This window comes from Sciurus carolinensis, chromosome 9 (genome assembly GCF_902686445.1).
Source record: "Sciurus carolinensis chromosome 9, mSciCar1.2, whole genome shotgun sequence".
Taxonomy (NCBI): Eukaryota; Metazoa; Chordata; class Mammalia; order Rodentia; family Sciuridae; genus Sciurus; species Sciurus carolinensis.
Window position 1 is genome coordinate 29,194,432 of NC_062221.1, and position 26,303 is coordinate 29,220,734.

The 26,303-nt window shown below is 44.1% G+C and overlaps 1 protein-coding gene and 1 pseudogene across 1 annotated transcript in view; one reads left to right on the plus strand and one right to left on the minus strand.

Annotated features, from left to right (window-relative positions):
- The first annotated feature begins 201 nt into the window (after window positions 1–201).
- Window positions 202–26,303, plus strand: part of Pfkfb4 (6-phosphofructo-2-kinase/fructose-2,6-biphosphatase 4) — a 55,065-nt gene continuing 28,963 nt past the window's right edge. Inside the window, 13 exon segments of the mRNA XM_047564687.1 lie at window positions 202–341; window positions 4,514–4,630; window positions 4,762–4,858; window positions 7,455–7,521; window positions 11,277–11,351; window positions 11,732–11,788; window positions 12,455–12,490; window positions 12,493–12,578; window positions 13,841–13,859; window positions 14,652–14,681; window positions 14,683–14,806; window positions 14,809–14,843; window positions 15,407–15,553. Of these exon segments, the coding sequence (XP_047420643.1) occupies window positions 245–341; window positions 4,514–4,630; window positions 4,762–4,858; window positions 7,455–7,521; window positions 11,277–11,351; window positions 11,732–11,788; window positions 12,455–12,490; window positions 12,493–12,578; window positions 13,841–13,859; window positions 14,652–14,681; window positions 14,683–14,806; window positions 14,809–14,843; window positions 15,407–15,553 (987 nt within the window). The 5' untranslated portion in view covers window positions 202–244.
- Window positions 21,940–22,881, minus strand: LOC124993096 (Y-box-binding protein 1-like; annotated as a pseudogene).

Here is a 26,303-nt window from a genome sequence, read left to right on the forward strand (position 1 = left end):
GTGTGCTTGGTCCCAAAAGGGACCGTAGGAGAATTGGGCATGCGTAGTCGGAGCTTGGTCCTGCTCTTGGGGTGGAGCCTATTTATTCAGGGGCGGGACCCGAGGGATGATGGATAAGCGTTGTCGAGACTTGAAGAGGGGCGGGGCCCGAGGGGCGGGGCCCGAGGGGCGGGACCTCTGGTGGCCCGTGGTGACCTGGCTTTTGGGTCCTTAGCGGCGCGGTCCGACTCATCTCGGCCCGGGGATGGCGTCCCCACGGGAACTGACTCAGAACCCACTGAAGAAGATCTGGATGCCATATAGCAATGGGAGACCTGCTTTGCACGCCTGTCAACGTGGTGGTGAGGGGAGGGAGGTGCACCGGGATGAGTGGATGGACGGCTTGGGTGGGAGTCTCGTGGAGGGGGAACAGGAACAGGTAGGGAACCGGGGCAGGAAAGGCTATTATAATTGGTGGGAGGAGTCCGTTCGTAGCGGAGGTGCTCGGGACCGGTGAAGCTGCGGTAACAGTGGTGGGCTAAATGTGGTGGAGCAGGGAGTGGGGACAGGTGTGTGGGGCTATCTCCGCTTGATAGGGTAGGTCTAGCCACCAGCACTTCGGGGAAGGCACTGGCTCCTTTGCTCCCTCCCTCCGTTTCCAGTGTCTGCCGCTAAGGGAGGACTCCAATGGGAATGGCCCCGCCCTTTCTTCTCTCCTGTCCAGAGTGGGCTGGGTGGTCTGGCAGAGTTCTCTGCTGTGTGGCCCTAGGCGAATCACTTGGCCTCTCTGAGCCCAAAATTTCAAATGCTTAAGCATAGACTGGTTCTCTAATAGGAGGATGGGTACTCTTTGGCCTTAAAACCAGGTTTTGAGAGGAACTTTAGGGAATTATAGATGAGGTCAAGATAGAGGCAGTGAGACCACTATGCCATACGGGCCCATCTTTGTGTCCATGGGGATGTAAGCATCCACGTGGGTTTATGAGTGAATGGTAAAAGTTGAGGGAGGAACATCTAGAAGATAATGCTGAAATTTGTGGAATTGTTAAGGGACACCTCTCCTGGAGTGCTGGGTCTGTAGCTTTTTATTACCAAGGAAAGATTTGTTTAGGAGTAACTGAAACGTTGTAACAGATTTGCAACTTGGCAAGGACCTCAAAGAACATCTAGTTCAACTGGTGGTGCAGATATGGAAATGGATAATAGGAGATTGTTGATGTGCCAGGGTCTCCCTGCACTCCTGACCTCTGCATGTGTGTGATAAGGCAGGGAGAAGGATGCTCTGTGCTGGTGCTGCCAGGTCACACTATGGCCATACTTTTGACCATAATGTGAGTCACCCAGGAGACTTCTGATCACACTGTGAGCCCTAGTAAGGGGTGGCCATGGTTCATAAGCTGACCAAGTTCTGGTGGGGCCTTGTCCATTCAGGATCCACATACTGAGTCATGAGGGGCTGTAGCCACAGCCTCAGAAGCCCTCTTTAGACTCTTCTGGAGGTGTGATGACTGAAGCTCCTCTCTCTTATTCTTCTAACCAGCCGTTAGGGCTTTGGTCCTAACTAGGGGGCAGCTACTGATATTAAATAAAGAGAAAGGAGTGAGAACCTTGATTTTGGAGGTAGGAGTACTCAGGCTATGTTCTGGTTCAACTGTGTGGCCTTGGGCATGGAGTTAACCCTCCAGACTTTGGGATCCTCATTTATGGGATGAGATAGTCAACATCTTTGATCCATGAAATGGCTGATTGACTGAGGGGTGTCCTTCGCTGCCACCACCCACACTCACAGTTAGCAATTCTTCCCCTGCTTGATAAAATTCAGAGCTACCCCTGAGGGCCCAAAGGCTCTCACATTCCCCATCATTGACTTCTCAGCTCAGACCCAGAGGAACTCCATGGTGGGGCAGGTAGGACTGGGGATAAAGAGGGGACCCAGGGAGCATGGAAGGAAGGGCACTTTTTCTGATGACTTTTCTCATTCAAAAGGTTGCAAAGTGACAAGATTCTTACTGTTTGATGATAGGACTAGTGTGTGCATAGGGCAATAGGAGGAGAGAGGACTTTTTGTCTCTCTGAATGGGACCACTGTGCCATATATATATATATAAGCTGTTTCTTCCGTAGCTTGGCCTAAAGAGGTAGGAGCAGGTACAGTTCAGAAATCTATTCTAGGCACATGTGGTTGCCCCTTCAGTGGAAGTGCCAGGAAGTAGGTAGCAGGCACTGTGCATTGCCAGTATGTCCTAGGCTTCTTGTCTCCTAGGGCTCCTAGGACCTTCAGCAGATTGTAGGAAAGGCACCAGTGAGGGAAGCTTCATATGTTCAATGTTACAGACAGTGTGGTTTGCTGTCCTGTTTGCTTGATATTGGGGTCCTTGTGGGCTCAGAACTGCAGTTCTCTCTGTATACCCCAGCTCCCTTAGTCCATGTGCTGTTTGTTTCAGGGACTGTAGTGTGTTTCCTCCTTATCATGACTGCCATTTTTCCACTGCTGGAATTTCCCCAGCATTTTGCTGTTGTAAGCAGAACTGCTGTGAATATACTTGAACTTTGGTTTCTTTGGGTCATTTCTTGGGAGCTTATCTTGAGGAGTAGAGGTGATAGCTAATTTATGGCCTTGTTTTGTACCCAGGCTTGATTTGTTGCCCTGACTGCCCACCTTGCAAATTGGTGGGAGAGGGGAAGGTGGACACTGTCACCAAGTGATGTCAGAGGAAGTTAATGCCATGGGAATAGGCCAGGGTCATCTCTGGAAGATGTGAAGGGGCAGGGGATGCAGAAACCCAATCCTGAGGTCATGGGATTTTTCCCCTGAGGAAGCAGTAAAGGGTTGACCTCATCACAGATCCTTTCTGGGTAGTGGCTGATGTTCTACCCTTGAGAACCATGGTTAGCCTGGCCAAGAATGGTGCAAACAACACAGGCCTTAGTCATCTGCTAGCCCTGAGGATGCAGGACCTTGCCTAACTTGTATTCCTCTCATCTATGCCAAAGCTGAGTTTTTTCTGCATGTTTCTTCATTCTTGCTAACTGTTGGTCTGTGGTCCATAGGGTTCCTTCCTTCTCTTCCCTAAGGTTTGCAGGTTGGGTTACATTTGCACAAAGGCCTTGAGCAGGAGTGATGGAAACCTGCTGGCAAGCAGGAACCTTTGCTTCTCTGTAGGTCCTTCCAGGGACCAGTTTGTTCCCTCCACACTCCAAATCCCAAGTGCAGTTAGTGCCGAAATACACCTGCAACCTTACCCTGGTATGCTGCTGGAATGAGGTAGGGGGCAGCTTCCTGGAAGTGGTTTGGTTTGTTACATGAGTTTAGTGCTAGACTTTGCTGAGGAATTTTCATACCATTTCATAGGTGAGGATACCAAAGCTTAGAGTTGCCAGTGTCAGAGTCAAGAAAGGAATCTGTGCCTGTCCAATTCTTGACCTCCAAGCCAAGCTAAGAGGGAGACAACTTGAGGGGAGCCTGGCAGTCTGTCCAAGGAGAATTACTTGTTGAAGGCAATTGCAGAACCAAGTGGGCAGAGGAGGGGCAGTGACAGTTCCCTGTATCTGTTCATCAGTCTATCTGCTTTGGTTTTACTGGTCCTAAGGATGATGAAAGAGAAGCTTTCTGAGGCTTCTGAGGTGAGACTGCATTTGATCTTATTAAAAGCTGAGCTGGATCACACAAGGCTGGCAGTTCTGTGGCATTGGTGTCTGTTCTAGCCAACCAAGGCTCAGGGGAGTGGCCCTTCCCAACTTCTAGCCTTGGCAACTTCTCAGGTTGGCCACTGATCTGTTGGCACATGATATGGTGGTGGACAGACCTTCAGAAGGACTGTCCTTGTGGGCATTGGTCTGGACTACCAGGGTGGCCTTTACCGGTAGACTTCTAGATACCTCCCTGCTCCTGTCCATATTTCTTAAACACCAACTCGGTGCCAGGCATCAAGACCCCGAATGGCTCACACACTGCAGGCCTGCTTCTGCTCCAAGTGATCAGTTTGGAGAGAACAGACTCATTAGTGAAGTGACCAGAGGGTGAGGGTGCACCAGGTGGGCATGGAAGTGCCTTAGAGAAAGGACTTGTGGAAGAAGCAGCTTTTAGACTAGACTCTGATGATGAAAAGAAATTCACAGGGAGGGCAAACTGTGAGACTGTGTCTGCTGGGAGCATTGAATGATTGTTGGGATGGGGAGACATGAGAATGTTAGGGTATAGATACCTGGATGAGAGAGGCAGGCACTAAGTACCCCATTGGGTCCTTCATGCAGTGTGTCTGGTTGAGCTTTATATTTGCTGGTACACATCAGGATGAGAAGGGCTGGTAAAATCCCCATTGTATCCACCAAAGCCAAGACAGCTCTGTGGTGTGGGGATCTGCCGACTTGAGACTGGGTTTGGGGTCCTCAGGGAGCTGATGCCAGGAGGCTAGGAAGGTACAGTTGATGCCAGTTCTGTGCCCTGAAGCTGAGAGACCATAGTTGGTGGGGGCGAGGGGCATACAGGAGGGGTTCTGGCTGTGTCTGACACTGTATACTGCTTGCTTTCCAGTTTGTATGACCAACTGCCCAACGCTCATTGTCATGGTGGGCCTGCCTGCCAGGGGCAAGACCTACATTTCTAAGAAACTGACCAGATACCTGAACTGGATTGGTGTACCTACTCGGGGTAAGCCTTCCAGGGAACACTGGGGAATTTGTGGGGGAAGGAGAAAGAGAAAGCTGGATGGTGGGGAAGGATCCTGGTTAGGAGTTGGTAGGGTTACTGTTCTGTGAAAGCTGAACCTTTCTTCCCCTCAGAATTCAACGTTGGCCAGTATCGCCGGGACATGGTCAAGACGTACAAATCTTTTGAGTTTTTCCTCCCAGACAATGAAGAGGGCCTGAAAATCCGGAAGTAAGTATATTGGGGGTAGGGGAGCACTGTTGTTGAGAAGGCCAGCAAGTAACTGCCTATTTGCTGAGAAGCCCCTGTAGCTTCTAGAGCCGAGTGGCTTGTGAATGCCTGAGCTGTTCCCTGAGCCCTAGCCTTGCTCTGCCTCAATGGATCAGTGTCAACGCCATTCTCTGGACCTCTGAGGATGTATGTGGTGGGTTGGGACATGATGGGTCTGGAAACGAGGAAATGGTATGTAGTATCTTGGTGACTGGCCCTTCCCTACCCTGTGTTAAGGACCTTTGGTAAGGGCATCTTATAAGATTAGAGAAGTAACTCCAGGGAGGGAAGAGACAGATAAGAAAAAACACCTGTGCTGAAGGACAATCATGTTTGTTTTACTCCAGGCCCTCCGTGTGGGTGGCTATTGGTGGCAAGGGGAACCCTTGATGATGAGGGATATAGACCTCAGGTTTAGAACAGGGTGGGGACTTTCTTTTCTTGCCCCAGAATAAGCCCCTTCTGTGTATTTGGAGCATGTTTGCTATGTGCTTGGCATGATCTTGGCATCTGTGGGTCAGGCTTGACTTTATTTTATTTTTTAATTTTTAGTTGTAGATGGATACAATACCTTTATTTAATTAATATTTATAAGTAGTGCTGAGGATTGAACCCTCACATGTGCTAGGCAAGTGCTCTACCACTGAGTTACAATCCCAGCCCTTGGCTTTGTTTTGAAGTAGCCCAGATGCTGCTGGGTATGTAGTTCCCACTCCTACTCTTAATGATATAGAAATGTGTACATGCATCCTCACCCCATTCAGACTTGAACTAAACACTTGCTCCAAGGAACTGAGCATGACTGCTGTTATGAAGAGCTATGCTGTGTTCTTGGCAGGTGTCATCAGGGTGATCAAGAAGCCCCTTTTCAAGCCAGGTGTAGTGGTACATACCTATGACCCAAAGACTCACTAGTCTGAGGCAAGAAGATAGCAAGTTTAAGGCAAGACCCTGTCTCAATAAAAAAAAAAAAAAAAGATTGGGAATCTGGGAATGTAGCACCCTAGATTCATTCCAATCCCCAGTACTACAAAAAAAAAGAAGAAGAAAAAACACCTGAAGCCCCTGTCAACCTAGGATGGCAGAGGCTTGCTCTGGGTTCTGCGCTCAGCCATCATGGTAGGGCAGTGAGCAGAGGTTGTCAGCTCTAGTGACTTGCCCAAATGAAACCTAGCCTCAAGGCATAACCCCCCAGGTGCCACAAAGGTCTGGACACTAGGCTGTGTATTCCTTCTATGGCCACCAGGGGGCAAGAGCTCCCTGCTGTGGGACTTAGACCTTCAGACCACTTTGCTTCTGCTTCTTTAGTGCTGGGTGGGCTAGGCTGATATTTGGTTTTTTGTAGCCAACTTGCAGGTAAAAGTCAAGGCAGGACCCTCTGGTGATATGGAGCCAGATAAAGGAAGAGGACTGATTTTGAATCTGAAGATCAAACAAATAGGAGCTTTTACTCTTAGGCTGAAAAAATGAAAGTATAGATTAAAAAATAAAGTAACTTGTCTATTTCTAGATCTTATAAATGGATAAAATAGGAAATATCTTTTTATATGCCGATCCATTTTGCAGCAATGAATAAAAAGGCTGAAATGTTCTGCAGATAGTGAAGTCAGTAGTCCATTATCGGGGAGGGTTACATATTCTTGAGGGTCCTATGGACATGGGCCAAGAGATAGAGATGGTGACTTCCTCCTCCACAAGGTGTGGTTTGGTGAGTTCTCTCTTCCAGAACAGGAAATTGAACATTAAGCCTGCTGTTGCACTGGGGAACATAGTATCTCTCTTCCTAAGTAAATCTTCCCCCACCATGAGCCCCTGACCTGCATGTACACAAGGAAATGTCTTGTTTTTAAAAGTACTTATTTTGATAATCAGGGGAAAATGCATGACAGTTAGAAATCATGAATACAGCAAAGTGGCAGCATGGATTTATACACAATGACACAATGAGGGGAAAAGTACAGAAAAATGGTATTTAAAAAAATTCCTACTAGCTGGGCATGATGGTACGCATCTGTAATCCCAGCAACTTGGGAGGCTGAGGCAGGAGGATTCTAAGTTTGAGGCCAGCCTCTGCAACTTAGTGAGATCCTAAGCAACTTAGTGAGACCCTGTCTCAAAATAAAAAAGAAAAAGGGCTGGGAATGTATGTTAGAGGTAAAGTGACCTTAGGCTCAATCCTTAGAACCAAAACAAACAAACAAACAAACAAACAAACAAACAAATAAATAAATATTCCTGCTTGGCTCAGTGGTGCACATGTGATCCCAGCTACTTGGGAGGCTGAGGCAGGAGGATCACAAGTTCAAGACCACTCTAGGCAACATAGTGAGACCTTTGTCTCAGAAAAAAAAAAATCTTAATCATCAGGAATGTATAGGCTTAACCTTATAGGAGCAGAGTTAGCTAAACACTGAAAATTATCCCCAGGAAAAGAAGTGAAACCTTGAAAAGTGAAGGAATCATAGAACTGTCCCCTCTCCTATCTTGGATAGTGTGAGTTTCTGCCTTCCAGCAGCTGGGTTAGGCTGCTGGGATGACTCTGTTTTTTCTCCTGAAGGCAGTGTGCCCTGGCAGCCCTCTGTGATGTCCGGAGGTTCCTCAGTGAGGAGGGGGGACATGTGGCGGTGAGTGTAACACCCTGGTGATAGCTGGGAGTGAGACGTGGGAACCCATACACATGTATATACTCCTTTTCACATCAGGCATCTAGAAGGGGAAATGGGGTGCATGTGTCCTGGATGCCCCTGAGTGACAGCTTGGGGAGGAAGTTTGGGGTGGCTATGAAGGATGAAGCCAGAGGCTGCACATGGGCCAGGAGTTTCCCTCAAGACTGTGACTGCATTTAACCCAGCAGGACTTCCCTTGGAAAGTCAAGGCTATCATCACATCTAAGTCTTTGACATATGTTATTTGTTCAGATGTGGGAAATCTTACCTAGCATTTACTACCTGTTCCAGGAACCAATTGAGTCCCAAGAAGGAAATTCTACCTATGTCATGGCCCCTGCAGTTGGATGGAAGGGTGGGACAAGGCTGAGCTGGGGTGTCAGCAGAGAAAGGTCCTAGTTCAGCCCTTTACTTTAAAACATGGGAGCTGTACTTTCCTTTCTGCTTTCTACTTGGAGTTGTTTCTCCTGGAACTCTTTGTCCTCTGACTGCACAATGGATAAAGTTGCCCGTGGCACAGCTGTTACCCCTCTCCTGGGTTGAATGCCCTGCTCTTAGATCTCATGTCTTTCTTACCTTACTGACTTGCTTTGTTGAAGCATATCTTCCATGAATTTCCTAAGAAAGGTACTCGAGGAGCTGGGTTTGGTGGAGCACGCCTGTAATTCCAGCTCCTTGGGAGGCCGAGGTAGGAGGATCGAGAGTTCAAAGCCAGCCTGAGCAACTTAGTGAGGCCCTAAGTAACTCAGGAAGATCCTGTCTCTAAAAAAAAAAAAAAAGGCCTGGGAATCTGGCTCAGAATTTTCACAACTTTGCCTTCTGGCTTTTAGAGAGACCACATAGAAGTCTGATGTTGATTTCTTGATCTTTGTATAAATTTCATCTGTTGGAGGGATCTGCGGGTTTCTCATGCTCCTTTCTCTTGGGAGAACTTTATGGTCTTCAAGGCAAAGGATCTTGTGATGGGTCTTCTGTCCTCTACCTTTTTGGCTCTTCGGGGGCCCTTAGCTTTGGGAAACTCTTGTGTTCCCTATCAGGGAAATTGTCATGCATTATTTTTTTGATAAACCACCTCTGCTACTTTCTGGCAACTCATTTCTCAATTCTTCCATTTTCTGAGTTGCTTTTTCTAGAATTCCTGGTGGCTATATGCTAGGCTGGATCCCTAATTTTGTTTCCCTACCTCATTTTCTCTTTTTTATTTTGAGGCAGACTTCCTCAATATTTATATTGATTGAATATTTTAAAATTTTCAGTGATGGTCTGGGAATGTAGCTCAGTGTTAGAGAACTGACCTAGCATATGCATGGCTCCAGATTCAGTTCCCAGCACTACCAAAAAAAAAAAAATCATGATTACACATTCCTTTTTCCTCTGAGTAGTCCAGTTTTTAGAACTTTGTTCATTGTTTCATGATTACTGTATACTTTTGTATCTCTTATGGGTGTAAGGTTTCTTTCTTTTTTTTTAAAGTGTTTTCGTTCTGGCTCTATGTACCTGTTTTCATTTTCTTCAGGTTCTTTTTTTATTTGTTAATTTTATTGATTTAGGTCTGTTTTTTCTTCCTTCTTTTTTGCATTACTGGCTGTTGACCAAGGGCATTGAACCACTGAGCTACATCCTCAGTCCTTTAAAATTTTTCTCGAGACGGGTCTCACTAAATTGCTTAGATTAGCCTCAAAACTTTCCATCTTCTTGCCCCAGCTGCCCAAAATGCTGGGATTATAGGCATGCACTTGGCTAGATCTTTGATTTTCTTTTCTTTTCTTTATTAGAGCTGTGTGTTATATGTAGTAGTTGAGTTCATCCCGACAAATCAACATGGCATGGAAATCTATTTCAGTTCATGATCCTCCTCCTTTTCCCTCCCATTTTCCCTCCCTTATCCTCCATTCTCCTTCCTCTACTCTGCTAGACTTCCTTATTATAATAATTAATTTATATTTGATTGATTCTTTATGTATTCCTATCCTTCCTTCCCTCTTGCCTTTATTTACTTAGCTTCTGCATATGAGAGAAAACATTTGATCTTTGAGTTTCTGAGTTTGACTAATTTCACTTATGATAGTCCCATTTTCATTCATTTACTGGCAATTGCTATATTCCATTCTATTTAATGACTGAGTAGAACTCCATTACTCCATTGCATATTATACCACCAACAATTTCTTAATCCATTCATGTATTAACAAACATCTTTGTTGATTCCATATGTAGCTATTGTGAATGGTATTACTATAAACATTGATATTGTATATTGATTTTAGATCTTTGGGGGAAATACCAAGAGTGGGGCTATGGTAGTTCCATCCCTAGCTTTTTTTTTTGTTTTGTTTTGTTTTTGGTACTAGGGTTTGAACTCAGGGATTAAGTGACCACAGAGCCACATCCCTAGTCCTATTTTTTGTATTTTATTTAGAGACAGGGTCTCAAGGAGTTGCCTAGCGTCTTGCGTTTGCTGAGGCTGGCTTTGAACTTGTTATCATCCTGCTTTAGCCTCCCAAGCTGCTGGGATTACAGGCGTGTGTGCCACCACGTGCGGCCCATCCATGGTTTTTTGAAGAACCTTCATACTGCTTTCCAGAGTAGTTATACTATCTGTAGTCCCACCAGCAATGTACATGTGTACCTTTTTCCCCCCACAACCTCACCAGCATTATTTGTTGTTTCATATTCTTGATAATAGCCATTCTGACTGGAATGAGATGAAATCTTAGTGTATTTTGATTGTTTCCTTGTTAGAAGTTTTGCTGGAATGTCCACTGGGCCATGGTGGGATGCCTCTTTTGAAAAATGACGGTGGCAAAAGCTGCTTGAATGTTTAGTGGTTGCACTGTACTCAGGGGTGCTTGGATAGGCTCAGGCACTTCATAAGGAGTCCAGTGGGTCACTGACTGACGGGATAGGGCAGGAGCAGGGCCTGGGGCTCCATCTACTCTTTGTTGGACCTCCCCGTTGGTCTTCCATTTCTTTTCCACCCTTGGCCCTTCTGTCCCAGAGTTCATGCACCATTCCAGGGCAAGTGGGTGTTTTCTCTGGCTTATGTTTGTTTTTTTATGCATTTCTCTGAGTCATTTACCAAGTGTCTAGATCCTATCCTCTTGCTGTCTTTACCCTATTGGAATCTTAGAATGTAGTGGAAAGAAACATAGATTCAGTTCACTTATGTTTATGTATTCATCTGTTTTTCATTATTGTAACTAAAAATGTGAGACAATTAATTTTACTTTATAAAGAGGTTTACTTAACTCACTGTTTAAAGGCTGAAAGTTTAACATCACACGAATCATTGGTTTAATCTCTGGAAGGGCCTAATAGCATCATGGTGGGAGCCTGTGTGGTAGAAGAGATCATATTGGGATACAGGAAGCCAGAGAGCTGGGTGGGCCAGACTTGCTGTTTTTCTAACAACCCTCTCTGGAGAACTTTCATAACATGAACCTTGGATGAGAACCACATTCAAACCACAGCACCACGTTTAACTAGTTTTACTGGAATTCCTGGTGGTCACATATGAACTGAGTGCCTGCTTTATGCAGAGCATTGCTGAATCATTTCTTTGTGCAAGTCTGCAGGTGACTGACCTGACCAATCTTCTAGGCAGCAACTGGTCCTGGTGAGAAATCGGTTCTCAGAAATGCCCTCACTGCAGCCCTCTGGTGGCCTCCTACTTTCCTCAGGGTCAGAGGCTGAGTTAACTCATTTGATCCTAGGTTTTTGATGCAACCAATACCACCCGAGAACGGAGAGCAACCATATTTAATTTTGGAGAACAGAATGGCTACAAGGTAAGACCTCTTCACCTCCGCTCCTTGGTTGGGTCCTCTGGGGTGCCTTTCAGAGTCTCCTGATGCACATAGAGCTTTGGGCTGCCATGGTTCCTGAGTATAATTTGGGATGAGAGATGCTATTTTTTTTCTGTCTTCATGGGGTTTTCTTTCTAGGGGGAGAGGAGGTTGTAATGGGAGAGTCTAGGATAGGGTGGTACCTCCTTTAGCTCTGTGATCCCTGAACCTGATTCCACTCCCTTGGAAGATGGTCTTCAGGCCTCACTGCTAGTTCGCAGCGAAGGTTGGGTGGAGAGCTCCATGGAGCAAGGCCCAGACCCTTAAACATGTTTTGGTTCCTTCCCTCCTTAACTACCCTGTGCTTCTTGATTTTACTACAGACATTTTTTGTTGAATCCATCTGTGTGGATCCTGAGGTCATAGCTGCCAACATTGTGGTGAGTGGTGCATTGGGGGCAATAATGAAATAGAAGGTGGCATGTGATAGTGAGGCCCCATTTCAGGTTTGGGTTGGTTCCTGGGCTGACCTTCATTTGATCTTCTTGAACCTTTTGGGGGTGGAGAAGCAGTGTAGACTTCAATGCTGGGTCAGGTGAGTCTGGACCCCTGAGGATCACTCACATGGAAAGCTGTGTGACTCATGGGCATTTATTCTTGCTACTTCCTCCTACCTTCCTTCTCTCTCCACTCCTTCCTCCATAATCCCCTAGACAGTGGGAGAGGAGCTCTGGCTAGGAGTCGGGATGGGGAGTTTGTTTAAGAAAGAACCTCCTTCCACTCACTCCTCACCCCTCCACCACCCTTGTTTTTCTAAGGAATGACCATGTGGGCTTAGGGAGATAGGACAGGTCGGGAAAGGCTTATAGGCCTTCCTGGATCACAAAGGTAAGGGACTTCAATCTCAGGGCACTTATGTATAAACTCAGAACCAGGGAGCTGCTTGTCTCTTCCTTATGGGAAAATTCCTTAGCTTCCAACCTCAGGCCCCAGCACTGGCCTGGCCTCTGGCCCAAGCTTCCCCATTCCCCTGCCCAGCAGTCTCCTTGATCTCCCTGACTGACCTTCAGTCCTGATGTGCCCTTACTCTGTGCTGGCTCCTGCAGCAAGTTAAACTGGGCAGTCCTGATTATGTCAAACCGTGACCAGCGATGAGGCCACAGAGGATTTCATGAACGCATTGAGTGCTATGAGAACTCCTAGATGGTCACTGGATGAGGAACCTGGACAGTGAGCGAGGAGAGCACTGTGTCCTCTAGGTGTGGTGGGGTGAGTGGTGGGGAGTCGCCCACTGGGCAGCCTCCTTGTGGCTCCCCGTGGTTGGTAGCTGAAGACCACACCAAAAGGCAGAGATGGTCTGACCGTCTTTTGATTTTTCCTTGAGGCAGAAATTATTGGCCAGAGGGTGACTTGCAGAATACCTGTTAAATCATCTGGATCTCTGTAAAGTCAGGATTTCCTACTATTCTTCCATAAAATCTACTTTCTGTGCAGAGGGTCTTCTCACAAGGCATTTGTAAGCATTACAAATCTTCTTTCAATGTGCAGTCTATTTTGGGGAAAGGAGGGAGACCCAGACCCTGCCTATGAACAGTGGGCAATGATTAGTGCTTGTTAGCTCCATTTGCCTTCCTCTGGAATGGAAGAGCAAGCAGGAATATTGCGTAGCAAGGGGTCTTTAGGTCTATAAGAGGTATATAACTGAGGATCTTACAGCTGGCATCAGCAAGCTTTTTCTGTAAAAGGTCAGATAAGGAATATTTTTTTTAAATTTTGGAGGGTTTCTGGTCTTTATTCCAGTTACTCAGCTCTGCCATTGTAGTGTAAAAGAAGCAGTATTGCAAATAAGCAGGTGTGGGCATGTTCCAGTAAAAGTTTTATAAAAACAGCCTATGGGCTTGCATTTGACTTGCTGACTATAGTTTTGCCAACTCCAGGTCCCTTCACATAAATGGGCAGTGGTTAAATAAAGAACAGTGTAGCCATTGGTAAAATATTCCCAAGGTCACCCATCAATCATACTTATGGAGAGGTATGGCAGAATGTATGCTGTGCAGTGTTAAGTGACAGGCTGGAATATAGATGTATGCCTAGGTCCTTTATAATTACTTAAGAATATATAGTGCATATGAACCAAGAAACACAAGCAACTCTTAGAAGGAGGGTTTCTGGAGGTGTTTACAGAACCAGTCAGTTCTGGACTGGCCCTAGTTGAGGACAACTTTTTTTGTCTGCTGTGCTCAGAGCCAGCCCAGATCAGGATAGAGCTGAACAGCACTTGGCCTCTCTGTGGCTTTCATGTTTCCTCTGTTTTCCCAGCACAACATTTCTCCTCATTGTCCTGTGATGCGGCTGCACTAGAGGGCTATTCTAGAGTAGCTTCTGTTAGATTTGTCAGAAAACATTGCTCCTGTTTTATTAGTGAAGTTAGGGTAATAACCCTAAACTGAGGGCCCCATAGACTAACAGAATTCAACTGTGAATATCCAGAGGGCTCTTAGGTGGATCAAAGCCCATCTCTACCCCTGCCGCATAAGTATGTTCCCCAAGCTTTAGGGTCACATCACTCCAAAGCAGAGAAATAACTGAGCTGGGTTTATCAGCTGCTACTACCAAGACCATTCTTCTATGTTTATTGTCATGTCCACCAACTGTCTGATGTTGAGTGTGGCAGCTACTTGGCATACATGGATGACCTGGGTTCTTGTGGGAGGGGTTTCTGGAAGAAGCAAAGCTGACCAGGAAGCATGTCGGGGAGTGGAGCATTTGCCAGCTACTCCCAGGTCAACCCTGGGGAAAATTGTCTCTTGTTCAACTTACAGATGGTGTATTGAAAGCTCAGAGGTAGGCAAAGAAGGGACCTGGGGACACAGGACCAGCAGTAAAGTTATGATGTGGTATGACTGGCCACTGCTTTGAATGTCACCCTTTGTAAGCATGATTAAGTGTTGAGCACCTCTCACTGGACTTGTCTGTATGTCACATGTGGTGGTGTTGCTCCTGCCTCACCCCCAGCACTAGTAACACCAACTAATGGTCCTGAGTGTTGTGATCTGATCTTGTTGGTTGAAGATATAAGGCCTTACAACTGGGTCCTGTGGTGGCCGATGTGCCCTCCAAGGTCCCTGGCCACACTCACAGGCCTTTCTCTGAGGAATTTTTTTTTTTTTTTTTTTGCAGTACTGGGGATCGAACCCAGGCCTTGTGCTTGCAAGGCAAACACACTACAACTGAGCTATCTCCCCAGCCCTCACAGGCCTTATCTGCCTTCTCTCTGGAAAGGGATCTGTTCCTATATTCAAGATCATGGACGTGGGGCAGAGCTACGTGGTGAAACCGTGTAGCTGACCACATCCAGAGCCGAATCGTATATTACCTCATGAACATCCATGTGGACTCCCCGCTCCATCCTACCTCTGCCGGTCATGGGGAGAGTGAGCTCAACCTCAAGGGCCGGATCGTGGGGACCCAGGACTATCCCCCCGGGGCAGGGAGGTCAGTGTGTGTGTACCTGCTCACTGTACCTCTGGGTGGCTGGATATCTACATATGCGTCGTGTACTGTGATTGGGCTTCTGTGCAATTGAGGTACATGACCTTTATTCTGTCATGAATGTTTCTACCTGTAGGGAAGGTCATCAAGTACCTAGCAAATGCTTGGAACTCTGGTGTCCATGTGAGCTGTCATTAGCTGAGCCTTTTTCTGCAGAGTTCTGCACTCCCCTTGGAGTGACCTGAGCCCAGCAGTGCTGATGGGTGAGGCTGATAACTCTGCCACAGTCTAGGGGGATATTGAGGCCTCAGACAAGGAGGTCATGTGCCTAGGGCATGGACTGGGTGTGGTAGGACCCCATAAATCATGACTGAAACTGCTTTCAGGGCTTGGGGAGAGTGCCCTAGAATATTGCTTGTGGGTCTGTGTCATTGGGAGTTAGTTCAGGTTTTTTACTAAACCTGTGTTCTCTGAGACTGAGCATGATCCCATGGACTCTATGGCTATAGGATCCTTTTAGGGCAATCCAGGACCTTTAGGTCGAATTTGCCTGTGATGTGTTTCAGTTTGCCAAGAGTCTGGCCCAATTCATCAGTGACCAGAACATCAAGGATCTGAAGGTCTGGACGAGCCAGATGAAGAGGACGATCCAGACAGCTGAGGCTCTGGGTGTGCCCTATGAACAGTGGAAGGTTCTCAATGAGATTGATGCGGTAATTACCATCCCTTCCTTGCCCTGCCTGTTCCTGAGCATGGTGCTAAGTGTCAGGGAAAACTTTCTCTTTAACTCACTTCATTGTGTTTTTGATTCCTCCTTCTCTTTTACATTTAAACTAACTAGCACCAACCAAATTTATTTTGATGTTCTGACAAAAACCTTAAATCTGTTGTTTTCCCCAGTTGATTCATTTGCCTATAGCCATTTAGTTATACTTTTCCTGTCAATTTATTTTACTTAATTTATATTAAGTTCTTATATTATATGTATCTGTTCACCAACCGGTATCACATTGTTTTAATTATGGTAGTTTCTACTGTATTTATTGGATATCTTATGTGAGATCTTTTGTTCCTTCTTTTTTTTTTTTTTTTTTTTTTCCTATTGTATCGTCTGCCTTTTCCTTTTTCTTTTCTTCTTTCTTTGTGTTCTAGGAATTGAACCTAGGTCCTTGCACATGCTAGGCCAAGTGCTCTACTGCTGAGCTATATCCCTAGCCATTTTAAAAATTTTATTTTGAGACAGGGTCTCACTAAGTTGCCTAGCAGGCCTCAAACTTTCAATCTTTCTGTTTTTAGCCTCCTGAGTAGCTGGGATTATAGTATGTACCGCCTTGTCCAACTCTTTTTCTTACTTATTTTTAGGAGTAATATACATATTTTGGATTTGATGCATACCGAACAGGTATTTTTGATTGAGTGCTGGACATTTTGAAGAAGGGTTATAGAAATAATTTGAGATTCTGGTTAATGTTATTTTGCTCCAGAAGATTTATTTTTACTTCTGGAAGGCAGTTAGTGGATCACCTTAGTCTAGTTAGGAATAGAGTTGTTTCAAAGTAGTGCTTGATCTCTGTGGAGGCTACTGAGTTTTCCAAATTACTCCTACTCTTTAAGGTTCTCACTGAAATCCTGGGGCCCCAAGCCTTTTTTTTTTTGTCTCTTTGGCCTAATACTGCTGAAAGCTCTGCTAAGCTTTTGTCCACTCAGTTCTTATTTTCTGCTTGGCTTCTTATTCTTCAGCTGCCACTTTTGGATTGGCAAAATCTAAAGGAAAAAGTGATACATTTCACATATTAAGTTCACCTCTTTAGACCTCCCTTTGCTCTGATATCCTGGCCTGTCAAGTCATCTCTGTCTTGGTAACTCTATGATGATATCAAACAGATTAAAATTTTTTTCTCTCTGGTTTTTCTAGTTGTTCTAGTGTTCCACTGCCTGAAACAGAAGTCTCTAACAGGATCAGATTTGAATCTTAAAAGATCACCCAATTCATGTTGAGAATGGTTTTGTTGGAGTAAGGTGGGGAGATGAGCTGGGGAAGATTAGTTGGAGTGCTTGCAGTGGATTGGTAAGGTTTTGACATCTGGAACTTGGGTGATGACAGTGGTAGAGGGAGGAGTGGATGGATTTAACAGATGTTTATTCATCTTTCAAACTTATGTGAACCCACCCTGTACCAGGAACTACAGCCAGGTTCTGAGGACCCTTCCTAACAGGAAAGTGGTAGAACTTATGGGGATAAAAGGGAGAAAAGCATCCAGGATGACTTTAGGTCACTGGATGAGTTCTGGAGCAAGGAAGATGATGAACTTGCACAAGGGCAGGCTGTCTTCCTCGTTCACCCACGTGGTAGATGCTCAGTAAATATGCACTGAATGAGGGAAAAGAATTCCTGGAAATATTAAAAAGCAGATACCTCAAGGACAGTTTGATCTCTGAGGAGAGTGTTGAGATTGAGACTGTGGAATGGATAAGGTGGCAGAAGGAGGAGAAGCAGGGCCCAGGACAAAGTCCTGGGAAACCCTAGCATTTAAGGGGTTATGGAGGACGCTGTAGAAGGCCATCTAATGAGGTGGAAGGGAAACCAGCCTGATGGGGATCCCTTGGAAATCAGGTAGAAAGAAGAACACAGTATTAGGGAGGGCTGATACTTCAGATGAGGTAATGAGATCAGGCTCCAAATTAACCACTGGATGTCATAACAGGGTCATTGGGCTTCTTGACATGAACCTGGTAAAGCTGGAACCCAGTAGAAGTAGGTGGGAAGTGAGTGGGAGGCATGGAGTATCAGAGGTGAACACTTGGCCAGGTATAAGCTGATAAGGCATGACTGGTTAGAAAGGGAGAGAGTGGGGATTCAAGGGGCCCTGAGAGGTTCCAGAGGCCCAGATTCCTGAGTATCAGGAGGGAGGAAGGGGAGCGCGGGCACAGGGAACTTCATCTGGTGTCTTTTTCCTTAGAACCTCACCTCGTTATTCCCAGTCCACTCAAAACCTGCAGCCAGATTTTTTTATTCTACTAATTTTCAGTTGATTTTTGTGAATTTTCTTGAGGAGCTCTCATCTGAAATAAGGATAATCCAGATTTTTCCTTCTAATTTATGTACCTTATGTTTCTGTTTCATATTATTACAGTGGCAAGAATATGTGATGAGCAATGTTGATGTTCTTGTTTGGCGTTTAATTAATTTTCTAAATTACTTTAAAAATATTTTTAGTTATAAATGGACACAATACCTTATTTTATTTATTTATTTATTTTATATGGTGCTGAGGATTGTACCACATGCCTCACACATGCAAGGCAAGCGCTCTGCAACTGAGCTACAGCCCCAGACCCTTGGTGTTTAATTTAATGGACCTGTCCCTCCGGCTTCTATCCTCTGGAATGGTGATAGAGGACTGAGCTGATTCTGTCCTGATTTGTTTTAAAATTTTATTGTAGGGAATTTCACTTATATATAAAAGTAAGAGGATATTATGATGATTACTGTACTGAATATCAAGTTCAACATGTTCAACATATGGTCAATCTTGTTTAATTATTCGTCTCCATCCCCCAAAATTCAGACAGAATGTTTCAATTCAGTGTATATCTCCAAAAATAAGTTAGGGACTCTTTTTCTCGTTACCATAACTGCATGTCATTATAAACGTCAAAAAAATAGTCGTTAAATATCTAGTTTGTTCAAATTCTTCTGATTGTCTTGTAAATTTTCTTTATAGTTGTTTTGTTTATATTAGAACTTAAACCAGAAATCTTGTCATTGTGGCAATATGAATGAACCTGGAGGACATTATGTAAAATGAAATAGGCCAGTCACAGAAAGACAAAAAGTCACATAATCTCTTCACATGAGGAATCTTAAAAAAGTGATAGAATGAGAACAGAGGACACAGGCTGGGAAGGGGGTTAGAAAGAGAGTGAATGATGGGTACTGAAACACATTAGGTAGGAATAAGTTCTGTTCCACAGCACAATAGGGTGACAGTAGTTACAACTGTATATTGCAAAATAGCTAGAGAGGATTTGAATGTTCCTAACACAAAGGAATGATAAATGTTAGAGGTGATGGATATGCTAATTAATTTGATCATTATATGTTCTATATGTGTATTGAAATATCACACTATTCTCCATAAATAAGTACATTGATTATGTGTCAGTTAAAAATTTTTTAATGTACAGGCCCTGGGCTCAATCCCCAGCACCACATGAAAAAAAAAATTTCTTTTTTAAGAACCTAACCAGTCAACACATTGCATGTACCTTGTGTCCTTGTTTGTTTGTTTGTTTGTTTATTTATTTATTTATACTGGGGATTGAACCCAGGGGTGCTTTTCCACTGATTCATATCCCTAGACTTTTTTTGTATTTTATTTAGAGACATGGTCTCACTGAGTTGCTTAGAGCCTCACTAAATTGCTGAGACTGGTCTTGAACTCATGATCCTCCTGCCTCAGCCTCCTGAATCACTGGGTTTATAGGAATATACCACCATGCCCTGCATTTTTTCAAAGAGTTTTAAAAATCATTTATTGAGGTAATATTTTTTCTCATTGGACCTATTTATAATGAAGCATTATTTTCTATATCAAATCATTGTATTCTTAGAATAAACAAACCTTAATTAGTTGTGATAAGTTTTTCTTGGACTTGATTTTATATGTGTGTGTGTGTGTTTCTTGGGATCAAATCCAGGACTTCACACATGCTAGGCAAGCACTCTTCCACTAAACTACCTCTCCATCCCTTTTTTCTAAATTGTAATTTGAGACAGGGTCTCACTAAATTGCTCAGGCTGTCCTAGAACTTGTGATCCTCCAGCCTCAGCCTGGGATTATAGGCATGTGCCATTACACCTGGCTTAGGCTAGAGCTTTGTATTCTTTGAGATAATTGTTTGATGATAATTAAAATTTACTCCTTAGTCCATTTTTAAAAAACATATTCTTGAGTCATCTTACTCCCGGAACTGTTTGAAACATATGATGGAGTTGAAAGACTTATATGGGTATACCTGTATACTCACTGTATTGGTTTTCTATTTCTACATAACAAATACTAAAAACAGTATTTTCAAACAATACACATCTATTATTTCACAGTTGTTATACCTGACAAGGTGCAGCTGAGTTCTCTGCTCAGGGTTTTACCTGGCTACAGTCAAGGCATTGGCTAGGGTGTCCATCTCATTTAAAACTCAGGATTTCATCCAGGCTCGCATGACTGTCAGAATTTGTCTCCTCATTGTTGAAGGTGTAAGGTCCTATTTTTCCTAGCTCTCAGTCAGGGGTGTTCTAAGCTCCTAGAGACCATCTACAGTTCTTGCCTTGTGAACCTCTCACAACTTGGCAGTTTATTTCTTCAAAGTCAGTAAGAAAGAATCAATCTCTTCTGCCCCCTTTCTCTGTCTCTCAATGAAATGCTAAATCTGCTAAAATGAAATCGTATAACATGACCATGGAATTGACTGCCTATCACCTTTGCAATAGTCTCTTGGTTAGATTCAATTCACATATTCTGCCAGTACTCAAGGGGAGGGGATTATACAAGAGCTTGACTTATGGAAGTCAAGAACCCCAATCCTGCCAGATCCTACTGTCAACTTTTATTGTGCCTCCTTTGTCACTTTCTATTCACCGCTCCCTCTAAGTCATGTCACCATTTTCTCCAAATTAATCCCATTGATTAGGAATGGGGAAGCAAGTGTAGGTTTAGTTGAAGTAAGATTAACTGTGTATTTTTTTTTTTTTTTAACTTTTCAAGTTTTTTTTTATTAAAATATTTTTTATTTTTACTGGCACATTTTGATTCATTATACACAAATGGGGTACTACTTTTCATTTCTATGGTCATACACAATGTATATTCACGCCATTCATGTAATCTTACATATGTATAGGATAATACTATCTGTTTCATTCTACTGTTTTTCCATCCCCACTCCTTCCCACCCCTTTTTCCTCTACACCATCCAAAGTTCCTTCATTCTTCTCCCCCCCCATTGTTATATATTGTCATGCACTTATCAGAGAAAACATTCGGCCTTTGGTTTTTTGGGCTTGGCCTATTTCACTTAGCTGATATTTTCCAACTTCATCCATTTACCAGCAAATGACGATTGGGACATGAACCTCAGGGTGGGTGATGGGTAGGTGAAAGGACAGGCAAGTGGCAGGCAAATGGAGGATGATAGGTGCCTGACAGTGAGTAATCTGCATTCAAAAAGGTGTTGCCTTGCTGGCAGACTGCAGGTGATTGAGTAGACAAATGGGGTAAACAGCAGGGGGTTGATAAGCAACAAAAACTGCCTCACCAAGAAACAGATATCCTCTGCTTGAAACCTGAGGTATGGAGCCACAAGGAATGCAGCCTCCCTCTAGTCCGCCATCTTGGATCTCCTGTGTATTGTTAATATTTGTGACTAAGAGGTGAATTATGGGTTCATTATAATAACTATTATCTCTATTTTTCTGTGTGGCTGAAAATTTCTATTAAAAAATTTCATATGTACAACTCATTAATTTCAGATTCTTTAATTATAGCATTCAAATTTTCTGTCTTTAGTTTTGTTTTTTTGGATTTTTTTGGTTGTGCTGGGGATTGAACCCGGGCCTTGTGCCTGCTAGGCAAGCACTCTACTAACTGAAATATATCCTCAGCCGCTGTCTTTAGATTTTTATTATTATTATTTTTTTAATTTAAGACCTTTATTAACAGGTGCTTGCAGTTTGTTGACTTTTCTGAAAACATCAAGTTGTAAACTTTTATTACAAATTAAAAATGAAGTTCTTAAAAATCTCAACTTGACCAGATATGAAACAATTTAAAAACCTTTAAAGGTGTATTGAGAAAAACTAGGCTTTTTTAAGAAACGTTTGTCATTACCAAAAAGAGACATCTTCAGGTAAAATTAATAAAAGCCCCATGCTGCATAGATAATGCAGATAGTTCTAGTTTTCTGGTCAACGGGCAAAAGCAAGCACTTAAGGTCTTCAGTTTGAATCTTTTGTTCATTTCTTATTGCTGGAATTTCATATTCACTTCTTCTTGTTGGATGTCTAAGCAGGACGATGGTAAGAGATGTAAGCCTGCATTTACTCAGCCCCGCCCTGCTCAGTCTCGGGAATGGATGAATTCTCAGCTGGTGGATGGGCTGCTTTTTTCTCTTTGCCATCTTGTGGTTTAGGGTTTTCTGGGCGTCTGTGTTGGCAATTGAAGTACCCACGTTGAGGTGGTTGCTGACCTTGGGTCTCATCTCCTTGAATTTCCTCATCCTCTTCATTGCCATCCTCTCTAGGCTGTCGTTGGCGAGGAGGGGCCCTGCGGAATCGTGGTCTATAGCCCAGGTACATATTCTGTCTCACGGTCTACCTTGTTTTCCTCAACGCTGGTTGTCAGCACCCTCCATCACGTCTCTCTGCACAGGAGGTTGGAATACTGTGGTCATTGCCCATAGGGTCTCTGCAGGTAGTACAGTGGGAACCTTTGCCTGCGCTGGGGCCGGCGTTGTTGGGCCTGGCCTTGGGAGCACTTTCCGATCCCTCATTCTTTTCCCCACTCTCACTGTTCTGATAATTCTGCTGGTAATTGCGTGGAGGACCCAGTGGTAGCGTGGATAATGGTTATGGTCTGCCGCTATTTACTGCCTTGAACTGGAACTCCCCCAGGGCCTGTACCATTTGCTGCCTCCACACCCTTTTCTCCTTCAACAACATCAAACTCCACAGTCTCTCCATCTCCTGCACTGCTGTACTTCCTGGGGTTATTCTTCTTTATGGCAGTCTGGTGTACAACTACATCTTCCTTGGTGTCATTCCTATTGAAACTTTATCCGTTTTTTTTTTTTACATTGAACCATTTTACTGTTCCCAAAACCTTCTTTGCAATGACCTTTTGTCCCCGCCGGCAGCGCCGCCTACGTAGGGCGCCTGGGCCTTGGCTCTCTGGTGCCCGGCTTGGTGTGGGCAGCGCTGGGGTGGGGGGCTACGGGGGTGGGGGTTGGTGGGTGGCTGCTGGGTCTCGGCCTCGCTGCTCATGGTTGCAGTGATGGTGACCGGCCCGCTGTGGCAGCTGTGGATCCTCCCCGGGTGTGATGGTAATTAGGCTGGCGATGGTGGTGAGGCTGCTCAGGGCTCTCTGGGGTCCACTCAGTTTGTGCTACCGGTCGGACTCTATCTTTATTTTTTGCCTACTTGCTCATCATAAAGTAATAGTTGAATGTTAGATAATGTATAATTATGCTGGGTGCAGTGGCACATGCCTGTAATCCCAGTGGCTTGGGAGGCTGAGGCAGGGGAATTGTAAATTTAAGGCCTGCTTCAGGTTAGACAGAGGGGAGTGAAGGGAGGGGAGGGGTTTGGGGGTAGGAAAGATAGTAGAATGAATTGGACATTATTACCCTATGGGCACATATGATTACATGACTGGTGTGATTCTACATCGTATACAACTAGAAGAGTGAGAAGTTGTACTCCATTTGTGTATGATGTGTCAAAATGCATTCTGTTATTCTGATTAGAATAACAACAACAACAACAACAAAAAAGCCAGCCTCAGCAACTTAGCAAGGCCCTAAGCAACTTAGGGAGACCCTGTCTCTAAGTAAAATATTAAAAAGGGCTGGGGATGTGGCTCAGTGGTTAAGTGCCCTAGTACCAAACCAAACCAAACAAAAAAACCCTGTAATTATAACTTTGTTTTTCTCACTTTTTTTTTTTTTTTTTTTTTTTTTTTTGTCTGAGCTCTGGGCTCTGGGCTCTGTGTTCTCTGCTCTCTTCTGTGTGCACTGGCTCTGTGCTCTGTGCTTTGTGCTCTCTGCTATGGCTCTGTGTTCTGAGATTTGTGCTCTGAGCTCTGGATTTGGTCTATCATCTGTGTCTAGTGCTCTGTGCTCTGGCTCTTTCTCTATCTCTGGGTCTGGAATCTGTGCTCTATCTCTGTACTCAGGGTCTTGGCTCGGTGCTCTATGTTCTATGCTCTGGTCTTTGTACTCTGTGCTTTGTGTTCTGTGCTCTGTGATTGGGCTCTTGCTCTGAGCTCCGGGTTCTGGGCTTTTTGCTTTCTCTATGTGCCTCTGTTCTCTGTTCTCTGTACTCTGTGTATTCTGCTCTATTCTTCTCGCTCTGGTCTCTCTTCTCTGTGATCTAGGCTCTGGCTTTGTGCTCTAGCTCTGTGCTCTGACTCTGTTCTATACTCTCTGATCTGGTTTCTGTTTTCTGTGCTCTGTGCTTTGTGCTCTGACTCTGGCTCTGTGCTCCTGCTCTGTGCTGTGTGCTCTGTGCTCTCTGCTGTGTGCTCTTTGCTCTGTACTCTGGCTATGTGATCTAGCTCTGTTCTCTCCACTGTGTGCTCTGGTCTCTGGATTAGTGTATGGCTCTCTGCTCTGGGCTCTGTTCTCTGTGCTCTGCGCTCTGTCTCTGTTTTTCTCACATTTTTATTTTTCTTTATATAGTTTTTAAACCTATTTTGATATTTTTATGAAGTAATTTAAATCTCTGACCTATGAATTTGTGGGATATAAAAGAAAACAGATGTCCAATTAGGCTAATTTGATGAGAGTTTATAAAGGGACTGTTTACAAAGATATAGGCAGGGGATGTGAAAACCACGGGCCTGTTGCATTGTGTTGAACTCCTAACTACAGGGACCCTTGCTCCCCTTGGGCAAAGGAGAGAGGAGAGAGAAAGATGATACTGGACCTGGGCCAGTGAGCATGGAGGGAAGGCAGCCTAATGGGATGGTTCTTGGTGAGGACCTGAATTGCTAAAAGCAACCCCTGTAGGAGTGAGCCTGGGAATGAACATCTGAACTTCATTCACTTCTTTCCCTGTCACCTCCTTTCAGGGTTCCTCATGGCCTTATAGATGCAGTTAATAACGTTTGGCCTCCTGGGCTGAAAGCAGTGGAAAAAGGGAAAGGGATCTGGAGGCACAAATGATACGAAACAGCACAGTATCTCTTTAAAGATGTTGTTCCATTGTCTTCTGGGTTGCATTGGTTTGAAAAGAGGTTTGTTGTCATTCTCCTCTGTTCTGTACCTAATGTAACTTCTTTTCTTTGACTGCTTTTTTTTTTTTATTTTAATTTTTTATTTGGGACAAGTTCTCACTAAGTTGCTGAAGATGGCTTCAAATTTGCAATCCTCCTATATCAGCCTCCCTAGTTGCTGGGATTACAGGTGTGCTCCACTGCACCTAGCTTGAGTGCTTTTTAATATTCTCTCTTTAGCACTGATTTTCAGTATTTGATTATAATGTGCCTTGATATGGGATTCTTCATGTTTATCCTGTTTGTGCTTCATTGAGATTTGTTATTCGTGGGTTTCTAAATAGAAAATTTGAAAAATTTCAGCTATGATTTCTTCAAATATGTTTTCTGCCACCCCTTTTCCTACCCCAGATTCCAATCATATTTACTCCAGACTGCTTGGTATTATCCCAAAGGTCACTGAACTTCTGTTTTGTTTTTTTGTTTTTGACATCTGTTCTTTTTCTTCCCCCACCCCTGAGTTTTATTCTGGGTAGTTTATTTCTGTTGCTGTGTTTTCAAGTTCACTTACTTTTACTTCTGCTTTTTTTTGTTTTTTCCTTTTGGTTGGGAAAGTCAGCTGGCTGTAATTTTGGTGGGAGGGTACTCAGGAGCTCTTGGTGGGGCTGTTTGCTCTTCATCGTACAGGCTTCTGGCTATTCAGGATGGCAAGTGACTCTGCAGATGGTGGGTGGCTCTTGTTCTTGTGGATTTTGTACCTGATTCTGCTGAAGGTGCACCATATGCCTTCTTATTGATGGTGATCCCCAAAAGGAGATAACTGGCTTTCACTGACTGTATCTCTGCTCTATGACCATTACAGCTCTTCCATTTGCTAGGCAAATGCTCAACCACTCAGATACTTCCCAAGCCCTAACAATTTTTAAATTTTTACTTTAATTTGTAATTTTTTTCCATACTAGGGATTGAACCCAGGGCACTCTACCACTGAGCTACATCCTCATCCCTATAAATTTTTATTTTGAGATAGGATCTCATTAAGTTACACAGATGGACCTTGAACTTGGAATTCTCCTGCCTCAGCCTCCTGAATAGCTGGAATTACAGGTGTGCACCACTGCACATCACCTATTTTATCCATTTTTTGAGTCTATGTTTCAGTGGGATTAAATACATTCACACTGTTGCACAAACATCAGTATCATCCATTTCCAGAACCGTTTTCATCTTGTAAAACAGAAACTCTATACCCACTGAATTATAACTCTTCATTATTCACTTCCCACCAGCCCCTGGCAACCACTTTCTGTCTTTATGACAATGATTACTTTTAAGTACCTAGTATAAGTGGGATCATATAGTAAGTGCCTTTTTACCCCTGGCTATTTTAACTTAACATACTGTCCTCAAGATTCATCCATGTTGAAGCATGTGTCAGAATTTTTTTGCTTTTTAAGACTCAATAATATTC